The sequence below is a fragment of the Lepidochelys kempii genome, chromosome 1 (genome assembly GCF_965140265.1).
Source record: "Lepidochelys kempii isolate rLepKem1 chromosome 1, rLepKem1.hap2, whole genome shotgun sequence".
Taxonomy (NCBI): Eukaryota; Metazoa; Chordata; order Testudines; family Cheloniidae; genus Lepidochelys; species Lepidochelys kempii.
The window spans coordinates 351,655,662-351,676,707 of record NC_133256.1 but is presented as its reverse complement, the minus strand read 5'-3'; the positions used below and the strand labels follow the sequence as shown (position 1 = coordinate 351,676,707).

The following is a 21,046-nucleotide window of genomic DNA, read 5'->3' as shown; positions in this document are numbered from 1 at the left end:
AATGGCCCACCTTGATTATCATACACATTGTAAGGAGAGTGATCACTTTAGATAAGCTATTACCAACAGGAGAGTGGGTTTGGGGGAGGGGGGGGAGAAAACCTGGGTTTGTGCTGGAAATGGCCCAACTTGATTATCAAATACCTTATAAGGAGAGTGATCACTTTAGATAAGCTATTACCAGCAGGAGAGTGGGGTGGGGGGAGAGAAAACCTTTTGTAGTGGTAAACACCCATTTTTTTTATGGTTTGTGTGTATAAAAAGATCCTCTGTACTTTCCACAGTATGCATCCGATGAAGTGAGCAGTAGCTCACGAAAGCTCATGCTCAAATAAATTGGTTAGTCTCTAAGGTGCCACAAGTACTCCTTTTCTTTTTGAAAATCACTGGGATCCACAAAGTCTGAATTAGGCACTTAGGCTCTCTGTGCAGTGAACAGGGAGAGATAGGCACCTAAGAATGGGATCCACAAAAGCCAGCACACTCCAATGGGAGATGCTGAGGACAAAGCTATTTACAAGCCCTGCCACCTCACCAAGTTAGGCGCCTAAGTGTGGGCTGCTTGAAGGCACCTGTAGAATCACAGAAATGTAGGGCCAGAAGGGATCTCCAGAGGTCATCTAGTCCAGACCCCCACACTGAGGCAGGACCAAATAAACCTGGGCCATCCATGGCAGGTGTTTGTCCAACCTGTTCTTAAAAATCTCCAATGATGGGGATCCCACAACTTGCCTTGAAAGCCCTTTTCCAGAGCTTAAATACCCTTGTAGTTAGAAAATGTTGCCTAATATTTAACCTAAATCTGCAGATTAAGCCCATTGCTTCTTGTCCTCCCTTCAGTGGATGTGGAGAACAATTTATCCCCGTAAAATATGTGAAGATTGTTATCAGTTTCCCCCCTCAGTCTTCTTTTCTCAAAACTAAACTTACCCAGTTTGTTTAACCTTTCCTCGCAGGCCAGGATTTCTAAACCTTTTATCATTTCTGTTGCTCTCTAGACTCTCTCCAATTTGTCCACTTCTTTCCTAAAGTGTGCGGTGCCCAGAAGATCTCAGACCAATTCTCTACTTTGTCAAGGTCATTTTGTCTTTCCTTGTGATTCACAGCCAGGAACCACTCTTCTGGAGTCAGGCAGCTTAGGAGTCTGGGTTCTTCATGCAAGAAATGCTGGAGGGAGTGGTGGTGGCTCCAATATAACTTTTAGCTCATTGGTTAGATCACTATACTGAGATGTGGGAGCCCTGGGTTCAATTTCTGCGCTCTTTCTGATGGGTAGAAAATATTTGAACAGTGTTTTCCTACTTTTCAGGAGAGGCCCTAATCACTGGGCTATGGGATATTCTGATGTTGGTGTCTCAGTCTTAATGTCTTCTCTGGAAGCTATTCCATTCTTTATAAACACTTAAACAGCCATTGGGCCAGTGAGAGTGAGTGAGAATAACTGGATAGCCTGGTGGTTAGGGCACACAGTCCTCTTGGTCCACTGACTGTTTAATTAGGATCCTAAGTCCCTTTGTGGATCTGAGCCTCTGTGTACAGTTCACAACATTGCGGTGTATTTTTTTTGCAACCACGCTGGTTGGCAAACATCTGTCTAGTCAGCTGTTTCACGTCCCGGGCTGTTTTAGCCACTGCTGCTTTCCAGGTTTCCCTCTCCTATTGAGTGCTGGGGCTGGTTTTTCCAAAACCTGATTAACTGGAATATTTCTGAATCTCATGTTGTTTCTTGCCTGTGTCCCTAAAATGTTTTTGTCTGGTTGGATTATTTCTGTGTACTCATTGGTGTACCATCTCGCTGTTTCGTATATACATTTTATTAATGTGCTGTTAATTCCCGCACCGTGCTCAAAATGCTAAATAAAACTAGATCTAAGATCATTCCCTGTGGTTCTCACTAGATGCCATACTCCCCGTTCATCAATTCAGTTCTCTGCCATTATTCCTCACCCTTAGTTTACCAAACTTCAGTTTCAGTCTATGTGATGATTTCATATCCAAGTTAATTTGATTAATTTTGCAAGTGAGACTTCCTGAGACAATATTCACTGCTTTACTAAAATTCAAGTATATGGCATTTACTCCATTCCCTTTTGTCCACTAATTTTGTAATTCTATCAGATAAATCATTTAATGCTCATTGTTGTATTCTCTAAAGATCTGTGATTTTCTAAATGTAGCTCAAAGGGTATTTGCAGGAAGCTGAGGGAGCTGCCTCTGTTCCATCTGTAAAGCTTCTTTCTTTTTGGCCTTCAAAGGCTTTATTGAGCAACTAAACTGAAACAAAAACTAAAACAAGAAGACCCACCCACAAAACCCCAAACCCAACCAACCAGCAAAGCAATCTTCTCTCTTTCTCTGATTGGCTGCTTCATGTCTTTGTTGGTTGTGTTTTGAGAGAGACAAAGTGGGTGAAGCAATATCTTGTATTGGAGCAACTTCTGTGGTGGAAGAGACAGGTTTTTGAGCTTCACAGAGCTCTACTTCAGGGCTCTACTTTTGAGCTACACAGAGCAATTGACAGTCATAGAACTGTCATGGACTCACAGGCCCCATGCTCTCTCCAGACGCCTTACGGTCCCTGGGAGGAACCCCCTTCGGTGTGACAGCCCTTCCCAGGGGTCCACTCTCTCTTGGGGGTTAAGCCATAAGCCCCTCTGCCTCCTGGAACCGGACCTCTCTGAGCCTTCTGCATGCCTGTCTCTCGCTGTTGGCCCCCTCAGGTAGTACATGTGCTCTGGACCTCCAGGGCCTCCACTCCCAGAGGGAATAATGCAACCCTGATCTCTAGACTGGAGTGACTCTCGGGCAGCATAAAACAGGAAGGTTATTGAGCATCTGAACCGAGCCTAGGAAACTCTCTGGGCCCTTGGCCCTAGCAATCCTCCAGTCAGTACATCTAGGTCTCTCCTGCATCCAGGTGGGCTCTGGCTGCTCTCTCACCCCAGTCCAGCCACTCCCTCTTTCCAGCAATCATCCTAGATCATCTCCCCCAACAGCTTCTCCCCTGTCCTTTGTCTTCGGTCCCAGGCAAACAGGTTGTCTGGGCCTCCTCTCTTCCATCCTTTGTTCCCCACTGGCTGGAACCGGCTGGTCAGGTCACCGGGGGTCCTCTCCCCTCAGCCCTTTGTCCTCCCACTGGTCAGAACCGCTGACTGCCAAGCTGGGGTGGGCCTCTCGGTCACCGGTCGCTAGGGTTCCCCATCTCCAGGCAGTTGTCTGGGATCCCAACTGCTAGGCGAGGTCATGCCTAGTCTCCTGCATGCCCTTTCCCACCACCTCATTACAGGGAAACTGAGATCCACACAGTATACATGCAAAACTCTAAGAAAATCCCCTACTTCGTCACAAGGACAAAGAAGGGTTAGTAGGTTACAAATTGTTGTAATGAGCTATAAAACCAGTGTGTCTGTTGAGACCGTGATATTTTGTGTTTAGCGGAGTTATGAATTTAAGTTCCCAGGCTCGCCTTTTAAAGGTGTTGTGTGCAGGTTTCCTTTGCGGACGAGGCGTGATTGCTTTGTAAAAATGTTTGCCCCTGAGTGATAGGATATTTTTGTCTTTTATCACTTTTCTGTGTGAGTTCATTCCAGAGCATAGTGGATGTCTGGTTTCACCTGTGTAGTTATTGCTGGGGCATTTGATGCACTGGATGAGGAACAGCATGTGTTGTGACAGACGTGTAGGAGCCATGGATCTTGACAGTTGTGTTGATCATCATAGCAGTGGAGATATGTCTGCAGGTTTTGCATCTGTTGATCTGGCAGGGTCTGGTGCCACTTTGAATCTGGTGGTTCCTGGTCTGTGGGGAGCTTGCTTCTGATGATGAGCTTAGAGAGACTGGGGGGTTGTTTGAAGGCCAGAGAAGGAGTTTTGGAAAAGATATCTTTCATGATGTGGGTCCCCATCAAATATGGTGTATAGTTGTTTGATTATACTTTACATGGGTTGCAGTTTGCATGGTATGTGACAGCTAGGGGTGTGCGATCAGTGGGTCCACCCCCTCTTCCCCCTGTATTGAAGCATGTTTTCTCAGGTATGTGGGTGGCCCATTTCATGATGCAATCTACTTCTCTGTAGGAGTGTCCTTGTTTGGGGAAGGTGGTTTTAAATGCGTTAAGGTGAGTCTCCTGAACTTTCTCATTGTAGCATATTATGTTGTATCTGAGTGCTTGGCTATAGATAACAGATTTCTTGGTTTGTCTGGGATGGTTACTGGATTTGTGAAGGTAGGTGTGGTGATCTGTGGGTTTCTTGTATGTAATTGTCAGTAGGGTTTCAATGTTGAAGCTGATCACGCCATCCAGAGTTTGATGCTGGTATGGGAGTGTTCTAGAGCAGTGGTTCTCAAACTTTTTTTTTCACAGATGACTTGAAAATTGCTGTGGGTCTTGGCGGACCACTTAATGATCTTTCCAGATGTTGTTTGTACCGTTAGCTAACTATTGTAAAGGGCTTGGGATAAAAGTGCTATAAATAAAAAAATTTAATAATTAACTTTTTTTGTTCTACAAATAAAAGCACACAACTGATATTTTAATATCAGTAGTCTCTCCACCGCTGTGGCAGCCACCAAGCTGGGCTGGGAAGGAGCTGGGGCGGGAGGTGTCTCTCCCCAGCAGCCGCAGCCCTGGAGCTGGAGAAGGTCGCCTCTTTCTCTGGCTGCCACAGCCCTGCACGTCCCAAATTCCCCCTACCCCATCTTCTCACCCTACTGCCCCTCCACCTACCTCCTATTTCCCCCACCTCACCCCACAGCCCCCTCCCACCTATGCCCTATTCCCCCCAAGACCACCACCTCACCTTACAATGTGCATCTTCTCCAGGATCCAGGCACCTAATTAGTGGAGCCATGCCTGCGCAGGTGGGTGGGTGGCCCTTTATTCTCTCGTGTGCGGCTGCCCAGGCATGAACTTTAGAAGGAATTATCTGCAGACCACCCGAATGGAGCTCACAGACCACTGGTGGTCTGTGAACCGCAGTTTGAGAACCTCTGTTCTATAGAGAGTTTGATGGACGGGTGGGGGTGTTTGAAACTGTGGTGAAAATCTGTGAGGGAGTTTAGGTCATCTATTCAGAGAATGAAAATATCACCAATGTAATTCAAGTATATCATTGGTTTATGATGCATTTGTCTAGACCTCCTTCCTTGAGGTGACCTGTGAAGCAGTTGGCATATTGGAGAGCCATCTTAGTACCCATGGCTGTTCCCGTGGTTTGGACAAAATGTTTGTTGTTAAATGTAAAGTTGTTGTGGGTGAGGACGAAGTGGATGAGTCTGGTAATGTGTTTGGGGTGGATGTCTGAGTGTTATTCATTGTCTTGTAGATATTTGAGTCAGACAGCGATGTCAGCATGGAAAGGGATGTTGGTGTGTAATGAGGTGACATCCGTGGTGGCAGAGATGGTGTTCTGAAGGAGATTGTTAATGCTGAGGAGTTTCTGAAGGAAGTCAGTTGTAACCTGGAGAAAACTGGCCCCTTGGGCAATGAATGGTTTGAGGATGATTTCTGTGAGTGCTGTTATTCCTTAAATAACTGAGGTGTGGCCAGATAGGATGGGCCTGCCTGGGTTCCCTGTATCTGGGAAGCATTAAAAGGTACCTGGGTGGGTTCGTGGGGGGTGAGGTTGCAGAGTTTATCTTGGAGTTGCATGGGGAAGAATTTGATAATATCTTTAAATTATTGTGTGAATTGTAGCGTGGGGTCGTCTTTGATTTTTTTATAGGAGGTGATGTTGGAGAGTTGCTGGTTGGCCTTGCTGACATAGTCATCATGGACAAGGGCTACAGTGGCACCCCCTTCGTCTGGTGGTTGGATTTCAAGGACTGTTTATCTGTCTTCTCATCAGTGGAGAGGTTGTGGTGGATGTGAGGTTTGTTAAGGATTTCATAGTTAATTTTTTTTTTTTGGTCCTGAAGCAATCGATGTAATAATCAACTATGTGGTTTCTTCCACTGTGGGGGGGGGGTGTCCAGTTAGATGATTCTTTATGACTGTCCGTGGGAGTGTGGTAGTTGTGGGAGGTGTCATCTTTTTGTGGAAGAATTCTTTGAGCCAGTGAAATAATTCTTCTAGTTCTCCAGATGTTAATATGGTATCAGGTTCTGTGATGGAGCAGAAGTTGAGTCCCTTGGAGAGGACAGGTAATACAGCTCTGATTGGGGGTAGTCTTGATAGGTTGATGATATTGATGTTGTGTAGTGAGCATGTGTTGGGTCCTGGTGTCATGGTTTCCCCTGGAGGTGGTGTTCTGTGATTGTGTAGTTGTTGTAGTTGTAATTGGTTCTAATTTTTGTTTTTGTGTTGGATGGCTGTCATTAGGTTTTTTTAGAGAGACAAGGTGAGTGAGATAATATCTTCTATTGGACTAACTTCTGTTGGTGAGGGAGACAGCCTTTTGAGCTTACACAGAGCTCTTCTTCAGGTCTGGAAAAGGTAACCAGAGTATTACAGCTAAATACAAGGTGGAAAGATTGTTATGGATACGGGGTTAACATGTATTGCAAGAAACCACTTAAAATGAAACGGGCAATTGACATCTCTGCAGCACAGGAGGTATTTGTCAGTGTAAATTCAATAGGGATCAGATTTGTGGATGACAGTGCAGTTGGAGTGGTAACGAACACACAGGTGAGTATAATTAAACTACAAAGTGACCTAGAGAGAGAACATGAGCTTATAGTGGGGGTGGTTTCAGTGCTGATAAAATGAAAGAAAGAGGAAGTAGTCCAAATACAAAATGGGAGGTTGTTAGTAAGCAGCAACACTCACTGCAATAAAGCAAATGTGTTTTCATCTTTCCCCATAGTAATGTCCTAACATTAATTTTTCATATAACCAAGCATTATTGTTGCTACAGGGAAAGTGGAATTGAGGTTGAGAGATGAGGTATCCCCAAGAGGGTCTCAGCCCACAATAAGGAAGTTGAGAACTATGGCTGCAGATGTCTACAGAATTTCTCTGTTAATAATGTTGTCAGCCGTGTTTTGTTTTTAACTTACTGGATTGTAATTACCGGGATTGTTCTTTTTTTTAAAAAAAGTTGGTACCATATTTGGTATTACTAAACCTTTGGTATCTCCCAGTTCTCTGACTTTTAAAAAATAATTGTCAGCGTTCAGTAAATATGCTGGCTAATTCTAGTGAAACCTCAGAATGAATGTCTGCTGGGTCATCTGATCTGTCCACATTTTCAAGTATTCTTGAGTGTGCTGTTTGGCCTCAGTTGAGCAAAACTCTGAAATACACTGAAGTAAGTAGAGGAGTACTTGTGGCACCTTAGAGACTAACCAATTTATTTGAGCATGAGCTTTCGTGAGCTACTGCTCACTTCATCGGATGCATACCGTGGAAACTGCAGCAGACTTTATACATATATATGTATATATATATATATATGTATATATATATATATTTATAACGCGCTATCTCAGAGTAGCTTATCTAAAGTGATCTACGCCAAATAGTGATCTTTAGATAAGCTATTACCAGCAGGACAGTGGGGTGGGAGGAGGTATTGTTTCATATTCTCTGTGTGTATAAAGTCTGCTGCAGTTTCCACGGTATGCATCCGATGAAGTGAGCTGTAGCTCACGAAAGCTCATGCTCAAATAAATTGGTTAGTCTCTAAGGTGCCACAAGTCCTCCTTTTCTTTTTGCGAATACAGACTAACACGGCTGTTACTCTGAAAACTGAAGTAAGTGGGATTTAAGCATGTGTTTATGTATTTCTCTGTGACAAGGTGATGTCATGGTTATGGGACTAGCCTAGGGCTTGGGTAACCTGGCTTCAATTCCCTGCTGCACTGCAGACTTCCTAAGTGATCTTGGGCAAAAAAGGGTGGGATCCATAAAGTATTTAGTTGCCTCAGTCCCATTTTCAGTCACCACTGCGACCCACAAAACTCCTGCTTGTGCCTAACTCTGTAGGTGCCGAAACTCACCTGGACTCCAAGTTTTTGCAGTAAAAGTTTCCTACATTTCAACCTTGAAACACGTGCAATGCTGCCTCACTCTGGGTGCCTGGGTGCCTACCTCCTGCTTGAGCCCTAGAGATCTCCACTAATGGGAGGAAGACAGGAACTTCTCTGCCTAAATTGCATGTGGGGCCTGCTCCTAATGCCACACAAGAACAGCTGGGTGACTGGCGGGACCTCCCTCATAACCCTTAGCCCAGGGGTTAGAGCACTCACTTGGGATGTGGGAGACTACCAGTTCAAATCCTCCCTCAGCCCGATGAGGGAGAAGGGATAGAACAGGGCCCTGTTGCCTCTCAGGGAAGTGCCCTAAGCATTGGGCTAGAGAATAGTCTGCTGTGGGTCTCCTCAATCTCTCAGGTCAAAGTTGTTCCACTTTAATTATTTAACAGAATAATTGAAGAGTAACTGGGCCAGGGAAAGAGTAAGACTAACTCTAGTGGTTAGAAGAAAGTAAAGGAGTACTTTTGGCACCTTAGAGACTAACAAATTTATTTGAGCATAAGCTTTCGTGAGTTACAGCTCACTTCATCGGATGCATTCAGTGGAAAATACAGTGGGGAGATTTATATACATAGAGAACATGAAACAATGGGTGTTATCATACACACTGTAAGGAGAGTGATCAGGTAAGATGAGCTAATACCAGCAGGAGAGCGGGGCGGGGGGGGAAGGGAAAGAAAACCTTTTGTAGTGATAATCATGGTGGGCCATTTCCAGTAGTTGACAAGAACGTCTGAGGAACAGTGTATATGTGTGTGTGTGTGTGGGGGGGGGAATAAACATGGGGAAATAGTTTTACTTTGTGTAATGACCCATCCACTCCCAGTCTCTATTCAAGCCTAAGTTAATTGTATCCAGTTTGCAGATTAATTCCAATTCAGCACTCTCTCATTGGAGTCTGTTTTTGAAGTCTTTTTGTTGTAATATTGCGACTTTTAGGTCTGTAATTGAGTGACCAGAGAGACTGAAGTGTTCTCCGACTGGTTTATGAATGTTATAATTCTTGACATCAGATTTGTGTCCATTTATTCTATTACGTAGAGACTGTTCAGTCTGACTAATGTACATGGCAGAGGGGCATTGCTGGCACATGATGGCATATATCACATTGATAGATGTGCAGGTGAACGAGCCTCTGATAATGTGACTGATGTGATTAGGCCCTGTGATGGTGTCCCCTGAATAGATATGTGGGCACAGTTGGCAACGGGCTTTGTTGCAAGGATAGGTTCCTGGATTAGTGGTTCTGTTGTGTGGTGTGTGGTTGCTGGTGAGTATTTGCTTCAGGTTGGGGGGTTGTCTGTAAGCAAGGACTGGCCTGTCTCCCAAGATCTGTGAGAGTGATGGGTCATCCTTCAGGATAGGTTGTAGATCCTTGATGATGCGTTGGAGAGGTTTTAGTTGGGGGCTGAAGGTGACGGCTAGTGGCGTTCTGTTATTTTCTTTGTTGGGCCTGTCCTGTAGTAGGTGACTTCTGTGTACTCTTCTGGCTCTGTCAATCTGTTTCTTCACTTCTGCAGGTGGGTATTGTAGTTGTAAGAATGCTTGATAGAGATCTTGTAGGCGTTTGTCTCTGTCTGAGGGGTTGGAGCAAATGCGGTTGTATTGTAGAGCTTGGCTGTAGCCAATGGATCGTGTGGTGTGATCTGGGTGAGAGCTGGAGGCATGTAGGTAGGAATAGTGGTCAGTAGGTTTCTGATATAGGGTGTTGTTTATGTGACCATCGTTTATTAGCACTGTAGTGTCCAGGAAGTGGACTCATCGAAATAATGTCATTTCCCAATGTTCTTAGTGACAGGGCACGTTCAGTCCATCGCTTTTCCTTTCTGGTGTCAGAGTAGCAGCCGTATTAGTCTGTATTCGCAAAAAGAAAAGGAGTACTTGTGGCACCTTAGAGACTAACCAATTTATTTGAGCATGAGCTTTCGTGATCTACAGCTCACTTCATCGGATGCGAGGTACCACAAGTACTCCTTTTCTTTAACTGTTGTGTTTAGGGTCCAAGGTTACTAGCTTGAAGTTGCCACCAATGTCACTGCATCATGACCAGGGATCCTAGAAATCCGTTTGCCATGGAAAAATGCGGAATTTGCATTTTTACAGAGAATCTTTAGGTTTTACATTTTGTGAAAAACTAAAAACATATACAGCAGAACCCTGTTTATCCTAGCCTCCATGATCCGGCTCTCCATGTTAACTGAACCACCAGCCCCTTGGGGATGACAGTGGCAGGGGTTGGGCTGTGAGTCCCAGGCGGCTGGTGGTTTGGTTAATATGGAGATCCAGATAATGGAGGCTCGGATAAATGGGGTTCTGCTTTATATCAATAAAACATAGTGTTCAGCTAATACTTATATGTATTGTGGCTAGGGAAACTAAAGTTGAGCGCTTCATTTTAATCATGGAAAAACATGGATTTTTATGTTTTTTTAATCAGATAATTTTGTTTTTTTAATCTCCGAAAACTAGAATTCCTGATTATGACCTAGCCCCTTCATACTCTGTAGCTAGTTTGACTTGCATTCTGTGGCAGGCTCTTTGCTTCTACAGTAGTCCAGAGCAACAGACTGGAAATTGTGTGGCAGCTTCAGAAAAAAATTAAAATGAAATTTCTTCTTTCAGTGATGTAGATGTGTATTGCACTGAGGTGTTTGTGTCAGATGCACTGAGAGTTGGAGACCTTCCTCCTGCAGCAGCATCCTCTAGGGCAGCGCACATATCTTGCGTCTCCTTGTGGCCTTTTCAGAGTCTATAAATGGGCAACAATGCCCCACCCCCACTCAGTTCCTTCTTACTGCCAGTGGCCTAAGTCTGATCTCCCCACGTGGTTCTGTCTTCACAGTTTGTTTCCTGTGTCACAGCTACTTGATGAATTTTTGTAGTGTAAGTAGTTAGTAGAAGTTAGAATTAGTAGTGTAGTGTGTATTTAGTTGGTTTTAGTAGGTTATGCAGTGTTCTTATCTAATTCTTTTCTGAACCCTGTTATACTTTTGGACTTTACAACATTTCCTGGCAATGAGTTCCACAGGCTGGCTGTGTGTTGTGTTAAAAAGTACTTTCTTATGTTTGTTTTAAACTTAATGCCTGTTAATTTTATTTGGTGACCCCTGGTTTTTGGGTTAGGTGAATGAGTAAATACGGGATCCTCGGAGCTATCCTCCCCTTAGTCATCTCTTTTCTAAGCTGACTGGTCACAGTCTTTTTAATCTCTCCTCATATGGAAGCTGTTCCATACCCCTAATCATTTTCATTGCCCTTCTCTGTACCTTCACCAATTCTATCTTTTTTGAGATGGGGTGACCAGAACTGCATGCAGTAGTCAAGATGTGGGTGTAGTATGGATTTATATAGTGGCATTATGATATTTACTGTCTTATTATCTATCCATTTCCTAATGGTTCCTAACATTGTTAGCTTTTTTGACTGCTGCTGTATATTGAGTAGATGTTTTCAAAGAACTATCTATGATGACTCTAAAATCTCTTTCTTGAGTGCTAATTTAGACCCCATCATTTTGTCTGTATGGTTGTGATTATGTTTTCCTGTGTACATTATTTTGCAGTTACCAACACTGAAATTCATCTGCCAATTTCTTGCGCAGTTGCCCAGTTTTGAGAAATCCCCTTGTAACTCTTAGCTAAGTCCAAAGCAGACTACAATCTTGAGTAATTTTGTATCATCTGCAAACTTTTCCACCTGTTTACCCTTTTTCCCAAATCCTTTATGAATGTCTTAAACAGCACTGATTCCAGTATAGATCATTGGGGGAACCTCATTATTTACCTCTCTCCATTGTGTAAACCACCATTTATTCCTACTCTTTGTTTTCTGCCTTTTAACCACATACTGATCCATGAGAGGATTTTCCCTCTTATCTCATGACTGGCTACTTTGCTTAAGAGCCTTTGGTAAGGGACCTTGTCAAAGACATTCTGAAAGTCCTAGTATACTATATCGACTGAATCGCCCATGTCCACCTGTTTGTTGAATCCCTCAAAGAATTCTTATAGATTGGTGAGGCATGATTTATCTTTACAAAAGCCATGTTGACTCTTTCCCATCAAACTGTGTTAATCTATGTGCCTGATAATTCTGTTCTTTATTATAGTTTCAACAGATTTGCCTGGTACTGAAGTTACGCTTACTGGTCTGTAATTGCCAGGATCGCCTCTGGAGCCTTTTAAAAAAATCTGCATTCCATTAGCTATTGTCCAGTCATCTGGTACAAGAGACTGATTTAAGCAATAGGTCACATATCACAATTAGTTGTTTTGCAATTTCATATGTGAGTTCCTTCAGAACTCTTGGATCAATCTCATCTACTCCTGGTGACTTATTACTGTTTAATTATCAGTTTGTTCCAAAACCTCCCCCATTGACACCTGAATCTGGGACAGTTCCTCAGATTTGTCACCTAAAAAGAATGGCTCAGGTGTGGGACTCTTCCTCCGATCCTCTGCAGTGAAGACTGATGCAAAGAATTCATTTAGTTTCTCCGCAATGGTCTTGTTTTCCTTGAGTGCTCCACTATCACCTCGATCGTCCAGTGGCCCCACTGATTGTTTGCAGGCTTCCCGCTTCTGATGTACTTAAAATAAATTTCCTGTTAGTTTTTGTGTCTTTTGCTGGTTGCTTTTCATATTTTTTTGTCCTGCCTAATTATGCTTTTACACCTGACTTGCCAGAGTTTATGCTCCTTTCTCTTTTCCTTTGTAGGGTTTCACTTCCAGTTTTTAAAGGATGCCTGTTTGCCTCCAGCTTCCTCTTTTACTCTGCGGTTTAGCCATGGTTTATTTTTTGGGGTTCCTCTTACTGTTTTTTTTATTTGGGGTTCTGGCACTCCCAGAACCCCATATTCACCCCCGGCGTGTAATTATGATACGTTTCATACAAAGCATGCTGTGTAAGAGATCATATGAAAAGTCATGATCTGCTGAAACTCATTGTTCTGTCCAAATGTGTATATCATTAGTGTGTATCAAGATATGAGATTTTTGTTGTGTGGTTGTTACTGAAATATGTTGTAAGTTTGCTAGTGGCATACAAAGAAAGCAAACCACTCAAAGGAGGGTCCTCAGGCAGAGGGTACTCAATGACTATTAACAAGCATGGAAATTGTAATCAGGGGATTTACAATTCAAGGACAGTTGTGGAAGCACCCACACTGGGGGGATTGCTCAACTGGGCAACTCAGGGAAGCCCTCCAGGACCTGCCAAGACAAGTGTCTTCTAGGCACAGGGACTATGAATATAGAAGAGGGGACAGTGGCTGCATGGCTTGGCCTCACTCTCCCCACAACTCAACACCTGGAAACACGTCTGGAAGGGGGAAGGTGGTCCAGGGTTGGAGAAGAATTTCAGCCTGTGTACTGAAGATCTGTAACCTTCTTGTACTATCAGGATGAGGCACTGCTTGATTCAAATCCTGTTTAGTTTATACAGCTTAGATTGTGCGCTTATTTTTATTTTCTTTGGTAAACATCTCTGTCCTTTATGCCTACCACTTATAGTCACTTAAAATCTATCTTTCTGTAGTTAATAAACCTGTTTTATGGTTTACCTAAAACAGTGTGTTTTGGTTGAAGTGCTTGAGAAATCTGCTCAGGAATAAGAGCTGGTGAATTTCCTCTCCACATTGAGGGAGGGATGACTGGGTTATAAATGTATGCTGGTCAGGCTTCTGATCAGGGAAGGATATCACAGCCCCGGGGACCAAAGATGGGGAGCTGGGGGAATTGGCTGGAGCCTCTCTATTGTTAGTTCATGAGTGGCTGGGAGAAGCATTCATGTAACTCAGCTGGGTGTGTCCCTGCCTGGGGATGTCTGTGTGAATGCAGGACCTACCAGAGGTTTTCAGCTTGTCACGGCATCATATGGTGAGAGGGAGCCCAGGTTGGAGGGACAGAGGACTCAGTGGTACCCCAGGTCCAGGCCGCACCCCTGGAAGGCCCCTCACAGTTAGTTTGAGCCTTGTGTTTTTAAATCATCTCCATGTAGTTTGCAGGCATTTCACTCTTGTGACTGTTCCTTTTAATTTCCATTTAACAAGTCTCTTCATTTGTGTAGTTCCCCTTTTTGTGAAGATAAAAGCTGCTGTGGTGAGTTTCTTTGGCATTTTCTCCCCTCCAAGGATGTTGCTAAATGTAGTTATGTTATGGTCTCTGTTACTGAGCAGTTTAGCTATATTCATCTCCTGGACCAGATCCTGTGCGCCATTTGGGACTAAATCAAGAACTGCCTCTCCCCTTGTGGGTTCCAGGACTAGCTGCTCCAAGAAGCAGTCATAAATGGTGTCTAGAAATGTTATGTAGAGATCTGCCTCCTTTTTCAAGGACTCTCCTCCCAATGGTTAAAGACCTCCCTGGGTTCCTTCATTGTCCCTAATTGCGCTTGCAGTCTCCAGCCTTGCAAAATCATTTGTCTCTGTTTATATGTGTGAGATCTTTCCACTTCTGGATATCCAGTTTAAGATGAATAATGGAGTAAACTTCCTGACAGTGAATTGTATGGTATTAAGCCATGGAATACTCTCCCGGACATCCCATTACTTGAAACATTTATTTGCAGAGAGGATAAAACCCTGTAGATTAGATTGTAGAGAATGATCCTGCCCTGGCATCACAGGAGATAGACAAGATGGAAAAGGACCTAGGGGTGACAGTGGACGAGAAGCTGGATATGAGTCAGCAGTGTGCCCTTGTTGCCAAGAAGGCCAATGGCATTCTGGGATGTATAAGTAGGGGCATAGCGAGCAGATCGAGGGACGTGATCGTTCCCCTCTATTCGACATTGGTGAGGCCTCATCTGGAGTACTGTGTCCAGTTTTGGGCCCCACACTTCAAGAAGGATGTGGATAAATTGGAGAGAGTCCAGCGAAGGGCAACAAAAATGATTAGGGGACTGGAACACATGAGTTATGAGGAGAGGCTGAGGGAGCTGGGATTGTTTAGCCTGCAGAAGAGAAGAATGAGGGGGGATTTGATAGCTGCTTTCAACTACCTGAAAGGGGGTTCCAAAGAGGATGGCTCTAGACTGTTCTCAATGGTAGCAGATGACAGAACGAGGAGTAATGGTCTCAAGTTGCAGTGGGGGAGGTTTAGATTGGATATTAGGAAAAACTTTTTCACTAAGAGGGTGGTGAAACACTGGAATGCGTTACCTAGGGAGGTGGTAGAATCTCCTTCCTTAGAGATTTTTAAGGTCAGGCTTGACAAAGCCCTGGCTGGGATGATTTAACTGGGAATTGGTCCTGCTTCGAGCAGGGGGTTGGACTAGATGACCTTCTGGGGTCCCTTCCAACCCTGTTATTCTATGATTCTATGATTCTGTGGGACCTAATGAATCTTATCCTCCCTAATTTCTGCAGATTATCTATTTCTACTTACTCACTGCCATGGAAAAGGTTATAGATTTCCTGTTCTAAGCTTGTTCCATGGTCTCACCACTGTTGTTCTTGGATGTGGTTATGGAATTACAGAAATGCTGCGTTGCCATCCCCTAATCACTCTCTTTCTCTCCATAGAAATGTCTGCGGCTAAATCCTGATGTTCCTGTCTGGGTCTCTAAACAGCGCATTCTCTGCACCTTGAACCACAGCCTGAAGGATGTTCTGAACTATGGGCTTTTCCAGCCAGCCTTCAATGGCAGGGCTGGAAAGTTCCTGGATGAGGAGAGACTGCTGAGAGAATACCCTCTGAATCCAGACACTCCTGTCCCCTACCTGGAGGTATCTATCTGCTTTTTTATCTGACTTATGTGGTCTCCATCATGGTAGTGTCTGAGTGCCTCAGAAGTACTAAAGAAGAGTAAGAAAAATCTCTTTCTTTTTTTTTTTTTGCCAGTGGGAGTGAAAACATGAATATACCATAACAATTTGGGCGGATGGGTGGGTTAGTGTGTTTGCTTGTGTGAAGAAGTTACAGAGGGCAAGCTGAATCACAGAAACGAGCTTGACATTTAGTTCTCAATGTGCCAAGTGTCCTGGTTATTGTTTGTCTTTGCTGGCAATGGGCTCCACAGTGTTGGTCCTGCTTATGTAAAAGTTCTGTCCCTTGTGATCAACAGCTTCCAGTGGAGTGTAGCTGTTGTGGAAAGCCAAAGTCACGGTGGGAGAGGGAGTTTGTCAGGTAGCTAAGGACTGTCTCACGGAGAACTGGGAATATCAGGACAGAGACCTTGAATTCGATGTTGTATTCAATATGTGTCCATTGCAGAGACTGGAGTACCAAAGTGGTGTGCTTAGGTAACAAGTAGCAGACCCTGTTTGGGCACCCTTTGTGTAATGGGTGCTGGGGGTAAATATTATGTACATCTCCATAACCCTCCCCTTTCCTGCACCTCAGTTTAACTCTTTGCTGAAACACAGGTCAGAGTTCTGTCACTTCAGGACTTTTCAGAAAGCATTACATAGTTAACCCTTATGGACTGTTACATACATAACCCTGAACATAGGTTTTAATAACAGTTCCCTGTCAGCTGCAGCGAGAAAGGGCAACACAGAGGGCTGGCTCCAGTTTTTTTGCCACCCCATGCGGCGAAGAAAAAAAGAAAAGAAAAACCCGATTGAGCTGCCGCCGAAGAGGAAGAGAGGGAATGAAGGACTTGCCGCCGAAGGCCCAGACGCACCGCCCCAATAATGCAGGGACTGCCGCCCCTTTCTATTGGCCGCCCCAGGCACCTGCTTCCTCCTCTGGTGCCTGGAGCCGGCCCTGGCAACACAACTTCTTAGTAAACACTTCATACACATTTTAAACATTTTAATCAGTATTTGGAATGTTTAATAGCTTTTATCTGAAAGCTATTATTTAGTAAATCCACCAGTCTTCCTTAAACAGACTTTCACCACTTAGCTGCTGTTAAATATATTTCAATATAAGGTTTCAACAGAACTTGCATACTTTAGCACACACGCATAATGACATCCCCTCTGATCTTCTTTCAGAAATAATTTCTCAGTTTCTGTCATATGGCCATCATATGCAGTGTGTGGCATCTGGATTCTTCAGACCTTGGGCAGAATAGCAGCTTCTGAGTTATTCTCCAAACACTTCAGAGCCTTGTCAGTAAACAAAAGTCTGGGATTCTAATAGGGAGCAGCGTTCCAGCCCTTGGGTTAATAGCTCTCTTAGTCTACTGAGTTTCTGGTGAGATAAGAAATCTGTAGGCTATAGCCAAAGTTGTACAGGTATTGGGATCAGCATATAAAATATCCATTTCCTGGCTTTCCCCATAAGCGCAGCTGAGTCAGATAAAGATTTATAGCCCCTCATGTTGCTGAGGTCTACCCCTGTTCTTTCTTTATCTGAGACAAAATCCTAATTTCTTCTTCCAATGTCCGTCTGTCTGTATCCCACTCGTGGTGCGCATGTGCCGCTTGCACAGGATTATGGAATATATTCACGGGCAATGTCCTGCGCACCCTTGTCCTTCCCTCCCAATGGCAGAAAGGGCAGAGCGACTCCAGCCACCACTCTGAGCACCCCTTGGCAGAGACTCAGAACAACCTCAGTCTCCCATAAGAGTTAGTTTGTAGGTACATAGTTTACTGTACTTTCTGTAGTTACTAGTTTGTTTCATGGTGTTTCATTTTGAGCCAACTAGCAAAAAAATTATTTTCTATAGATATAATTTAGTAGTTAGGATACCTGGTGCCTGAACCCACATTTCCACATTTCAAGACTTGTCCTTCATGTTGGAGAGGTAATTCCCCTTAATGACTAACGTACTCCTTAGGAGAGAGTCATATTCCCTCTAAGTGTGCAATTTCTAACACATTCAAAAAAATACACACAAAAGGCCAGGGAATCTTGGCTAAAACTTTACTGCCTGGAATAATCTGTGGGCATGATCAGATTCAGAAGTGGCTCAGAAGGAAGAAGTTCAAGATTAGATACTTCCCTGAAAACTCATGCAGCTAGTATTCAGCCAGCTAGTATTCAGCCACTATTACTGCTCCTGGATTGAAGGGGTCAAAGAGAGCTCACTGGTCCTCCAAGAGCTTGTAAATGGCACCACAAACACTGTTGCAACATTCCGTGGTCTGTGCTATCCGCAAGAGAAAGGAGATTACCTCTAATTTTGCCTCTTGGCACTGTTTTCCTTCTCTGGTACCAAACAAAAGGAAACCACAGAGCCAATGGTCTATGGACATGGCTAAATCGGCACAATGCAGTTGGCCCTGCAGAAGTAACTGGAATCAACACCGGCACAACGCTGAGCTAAGAAGGCACCCACTGATCTGTTTGCGGTACCTATGACTTTGGCCTCTCCAGCTAGATCTGCAGCACTGAGAGCTCTTTTGACACCAACTCTTTGAATGCCAGCACGCTCACTGTGAGCTCACTTGGTATAGATTCATTTAGCATGGGCTCAGTCAGTGATGACACACTCACCAGTCACTGGCTCATTCAGCACTGTCCCAGATTTCCATGGTGTTCAGACATCCTGTACCTGCAACACCTATTGAAATATCATTACTACCTAGGCAGTGTCGCGAGTGACTCTGGAACTGAAGTCTCCTCTGGTAGATGTTACCTTTTAATTACTGTCTGTGAATCCTTTTCACCACCAGGGCCACAGGTACCAGTTTTTCTTTTTTTTTTTCTCTGTCAGTTTACAGGAAGGTCAATGAGTTCACCTCAGGAGTTGGGATCCCCCAAGTGTATCTCCTCCTCTGGAAGTTTTCTTGTCTTCCTCTTTGTCTCCTATTTGCAGTAGAAAACCTTCCCCCAGCCTGGCTCAATTCTCTGTGGGCCAATCCAGGGATATAAAACAGCATAGGAAGTATTCTTGCTATTTTTCATACAGCGGTCATGTTCCTCAGCCTCCCCATGCTCCTTGGGTGCGTCCTTCTTGGCCTGATATGTCATGTCTGTATGGATTCCAGACCTCACTATTTGGTCGTATTAGTTTCATTTTCAGGGTCAATTTCCATTACCTATTCCAAGGTCCAGAGACAAATCTCCTAAACCTGTCTCCAAAGTCTCTCACTCACCTGCAGGGAAAATTATTCAGGAAGAGCAGCAGCAGGTGAATGAAGAAGATGACATAGAGCCATCAGATAGATCCATCCGCACCTTCTCTTTTTTCATCATTCTCATCAGATGAGGCAATGACTCCTCCTGTCCCTGCTACCGTAGATGACTTTAACGCATTTCAGGGGTTGCTTAAGAGGGTGGCCGGAACCTTCTAGGTTCCTCTGGAGATGGCACAAGAAAAGGTATATAAACTATTTTCTATTTTGAAGCCTACATACCAGAGTATGGCAGTATTGCCGATCCAGGAGGGGATTTTAGATCTGTGGGCTATTCTAGCTTCAATCTCTGCCACATCAAGGCATGTGAATTTGAGACATGAAGTTACATCAAAGGGTTTTTAATTTTTGCATTTTTACTTGCTGTCGTCCTTAGTAGTAACTGCAGCCAATTAAAGATCCAAGTAGTCAGTGAAATATAGGCTGGAGAATAAAAAAGCAAAAAATTGGGTAGTTGGAAGAGAAAAATCTACTCCTTTGCTAACCTGCAGGTCAGGATAGAGCATGATTAGGCCATGTTGGCCAGAAAGGATTTATTTGCAGTGGGATTACACCAGAGAACCGTAAAGAGGTGTTCAGCTCCATTTGTACAGCAGGTCAGTTAGTTACTAGGACTTTCTCACAAGCTGTTTTGATGCTGTAGACATGTGAGTGAGATCAGTGATAACAATTGAGTGAGATCAATGGAGTGACAATGAGGAGAGCTTCATGGTTCTTTGAGCGATTGCAGATGTGCATTCCACTCAGATGTGCGTGTGCCCAGTGTGGCAAATCTGGAGAGCTTTGCTTAGCAGCACCCATTGGGATGGCGATTATGCCCTCTGGCCCTTGTAGCCTCTCCCAAGACATTGCCCCGATCCCTGTCACTTCCCTCTCACCACCCACAATCTGAGTCAGAGCTTTCATTGGGGTTCTACTGCATGATTACTGATGACAGCAATGAGATTGTCTGTTAGCTTTTGTAAATAGTTAATGAGTAGTACCACTGCACTTATTTAGTTAGTTCAGTAGTTAGTTACTGTTTACTGTATTACCTGGTGCTATGCCCTCACCAGGTTTTAAGCACTCTCCTTTATATGGGATAGGTCTTCTGAGGATGGGAATTCCCCAAGTGGACATGTTCACCTCCAAAAGGGACAAGAAATGAAAAGCCTGGCCTACATAGCAAATGCTTTCATGATTCCATGCTCAAATCACCTAATCTACGCTTTTCCATCTTGCATTTTCATTCTCAGAGTGTTATAGAAAGTGAGACAAAACAATGCTCGGATCATCCTAGTAGCTCCAGCCTGGCCTCACCAAGTCTGGTACTCAGACCTATTGCTTCTGTCCAGCCAGCAATTCATAACTCTACCTAGCCAGGCAGACATAATCTCCCAGAGTTCCAGCATAATTCTTCACCCAGACCCTGCTTGGATGGTTTGGATGCTATGTGGACGTCATTGTAGCTGTTCATTGGAAATTCAAGATCTTTTGTTACAGAGTAGAAAACCCTTCACTAGGAGAACTGCATGGCCAAATGGAAATATTTTTCCATCTGGTCATCCTCACATGACTATGCTCCGTTACAAGTTTCTACACTTATGATTCTAGACTATTTACTGTCTTGGAAGCAATCGGGATTGTCCATTAATTCAATCAAGGTTCACTTAGCAGCAATTTCGGCCTTCTATCCACCATTACAGGGAGCCTTAGTATTTTTGCATCGGATGGTTCATGATGTATAAAGGGTCCTATAAGGAACCTATAAGGAAAATAGCTGCACCATGGTATTTGAACATGGTACTCTCATCCCTTATAGATCTTGAACCATTGTCATCTTTCTTATTGCCTCATTTGTCAGTGAAAACAGCAATCATTTCAGCACATAGAATGAGAGATTCGGGCTCTGATGGCAACCCTCTATGTACAATATTTCCAGCAGATAGGGTAACAATGAGATCTTGCCCTAAATTTATTCTGAGAGCGATGTCGGATTTCTGTATTAGTCATTAAATCCATTTGCCAATGTTTTTTCCAAGGCCTCATTTATCTGC

The 21,046-nt window shown here is 43.9% G+C and overlaps 1 protein-coding gene across 10 annotated transcripts in view; it reads left to right on the top strand.

Moving 5' to 3' along the window:
- SHANK3 (SH3 and multiple ankyrin repeat domains 3) overlaps positions 1-21,046 on the top strand; it is a 772,487-nt gene that overhangs the window by 147,024 nt on the left and 604,417 nt on the right. For all 10 annotated transcript variants that reach the window (XM_073329053.1, XM_073329054.1, XM_073329055.1 and 7 more), the window contains one exon: positions 15,501-15,704. In XM_073329053.1, coding sequence (XP_073185154.1) covers positions 15,501-15,704 — 204 coding nt within the window. The remainder of the gene's footprint in view (positions 1-15,500; positions 15,705-21,046) is intronic.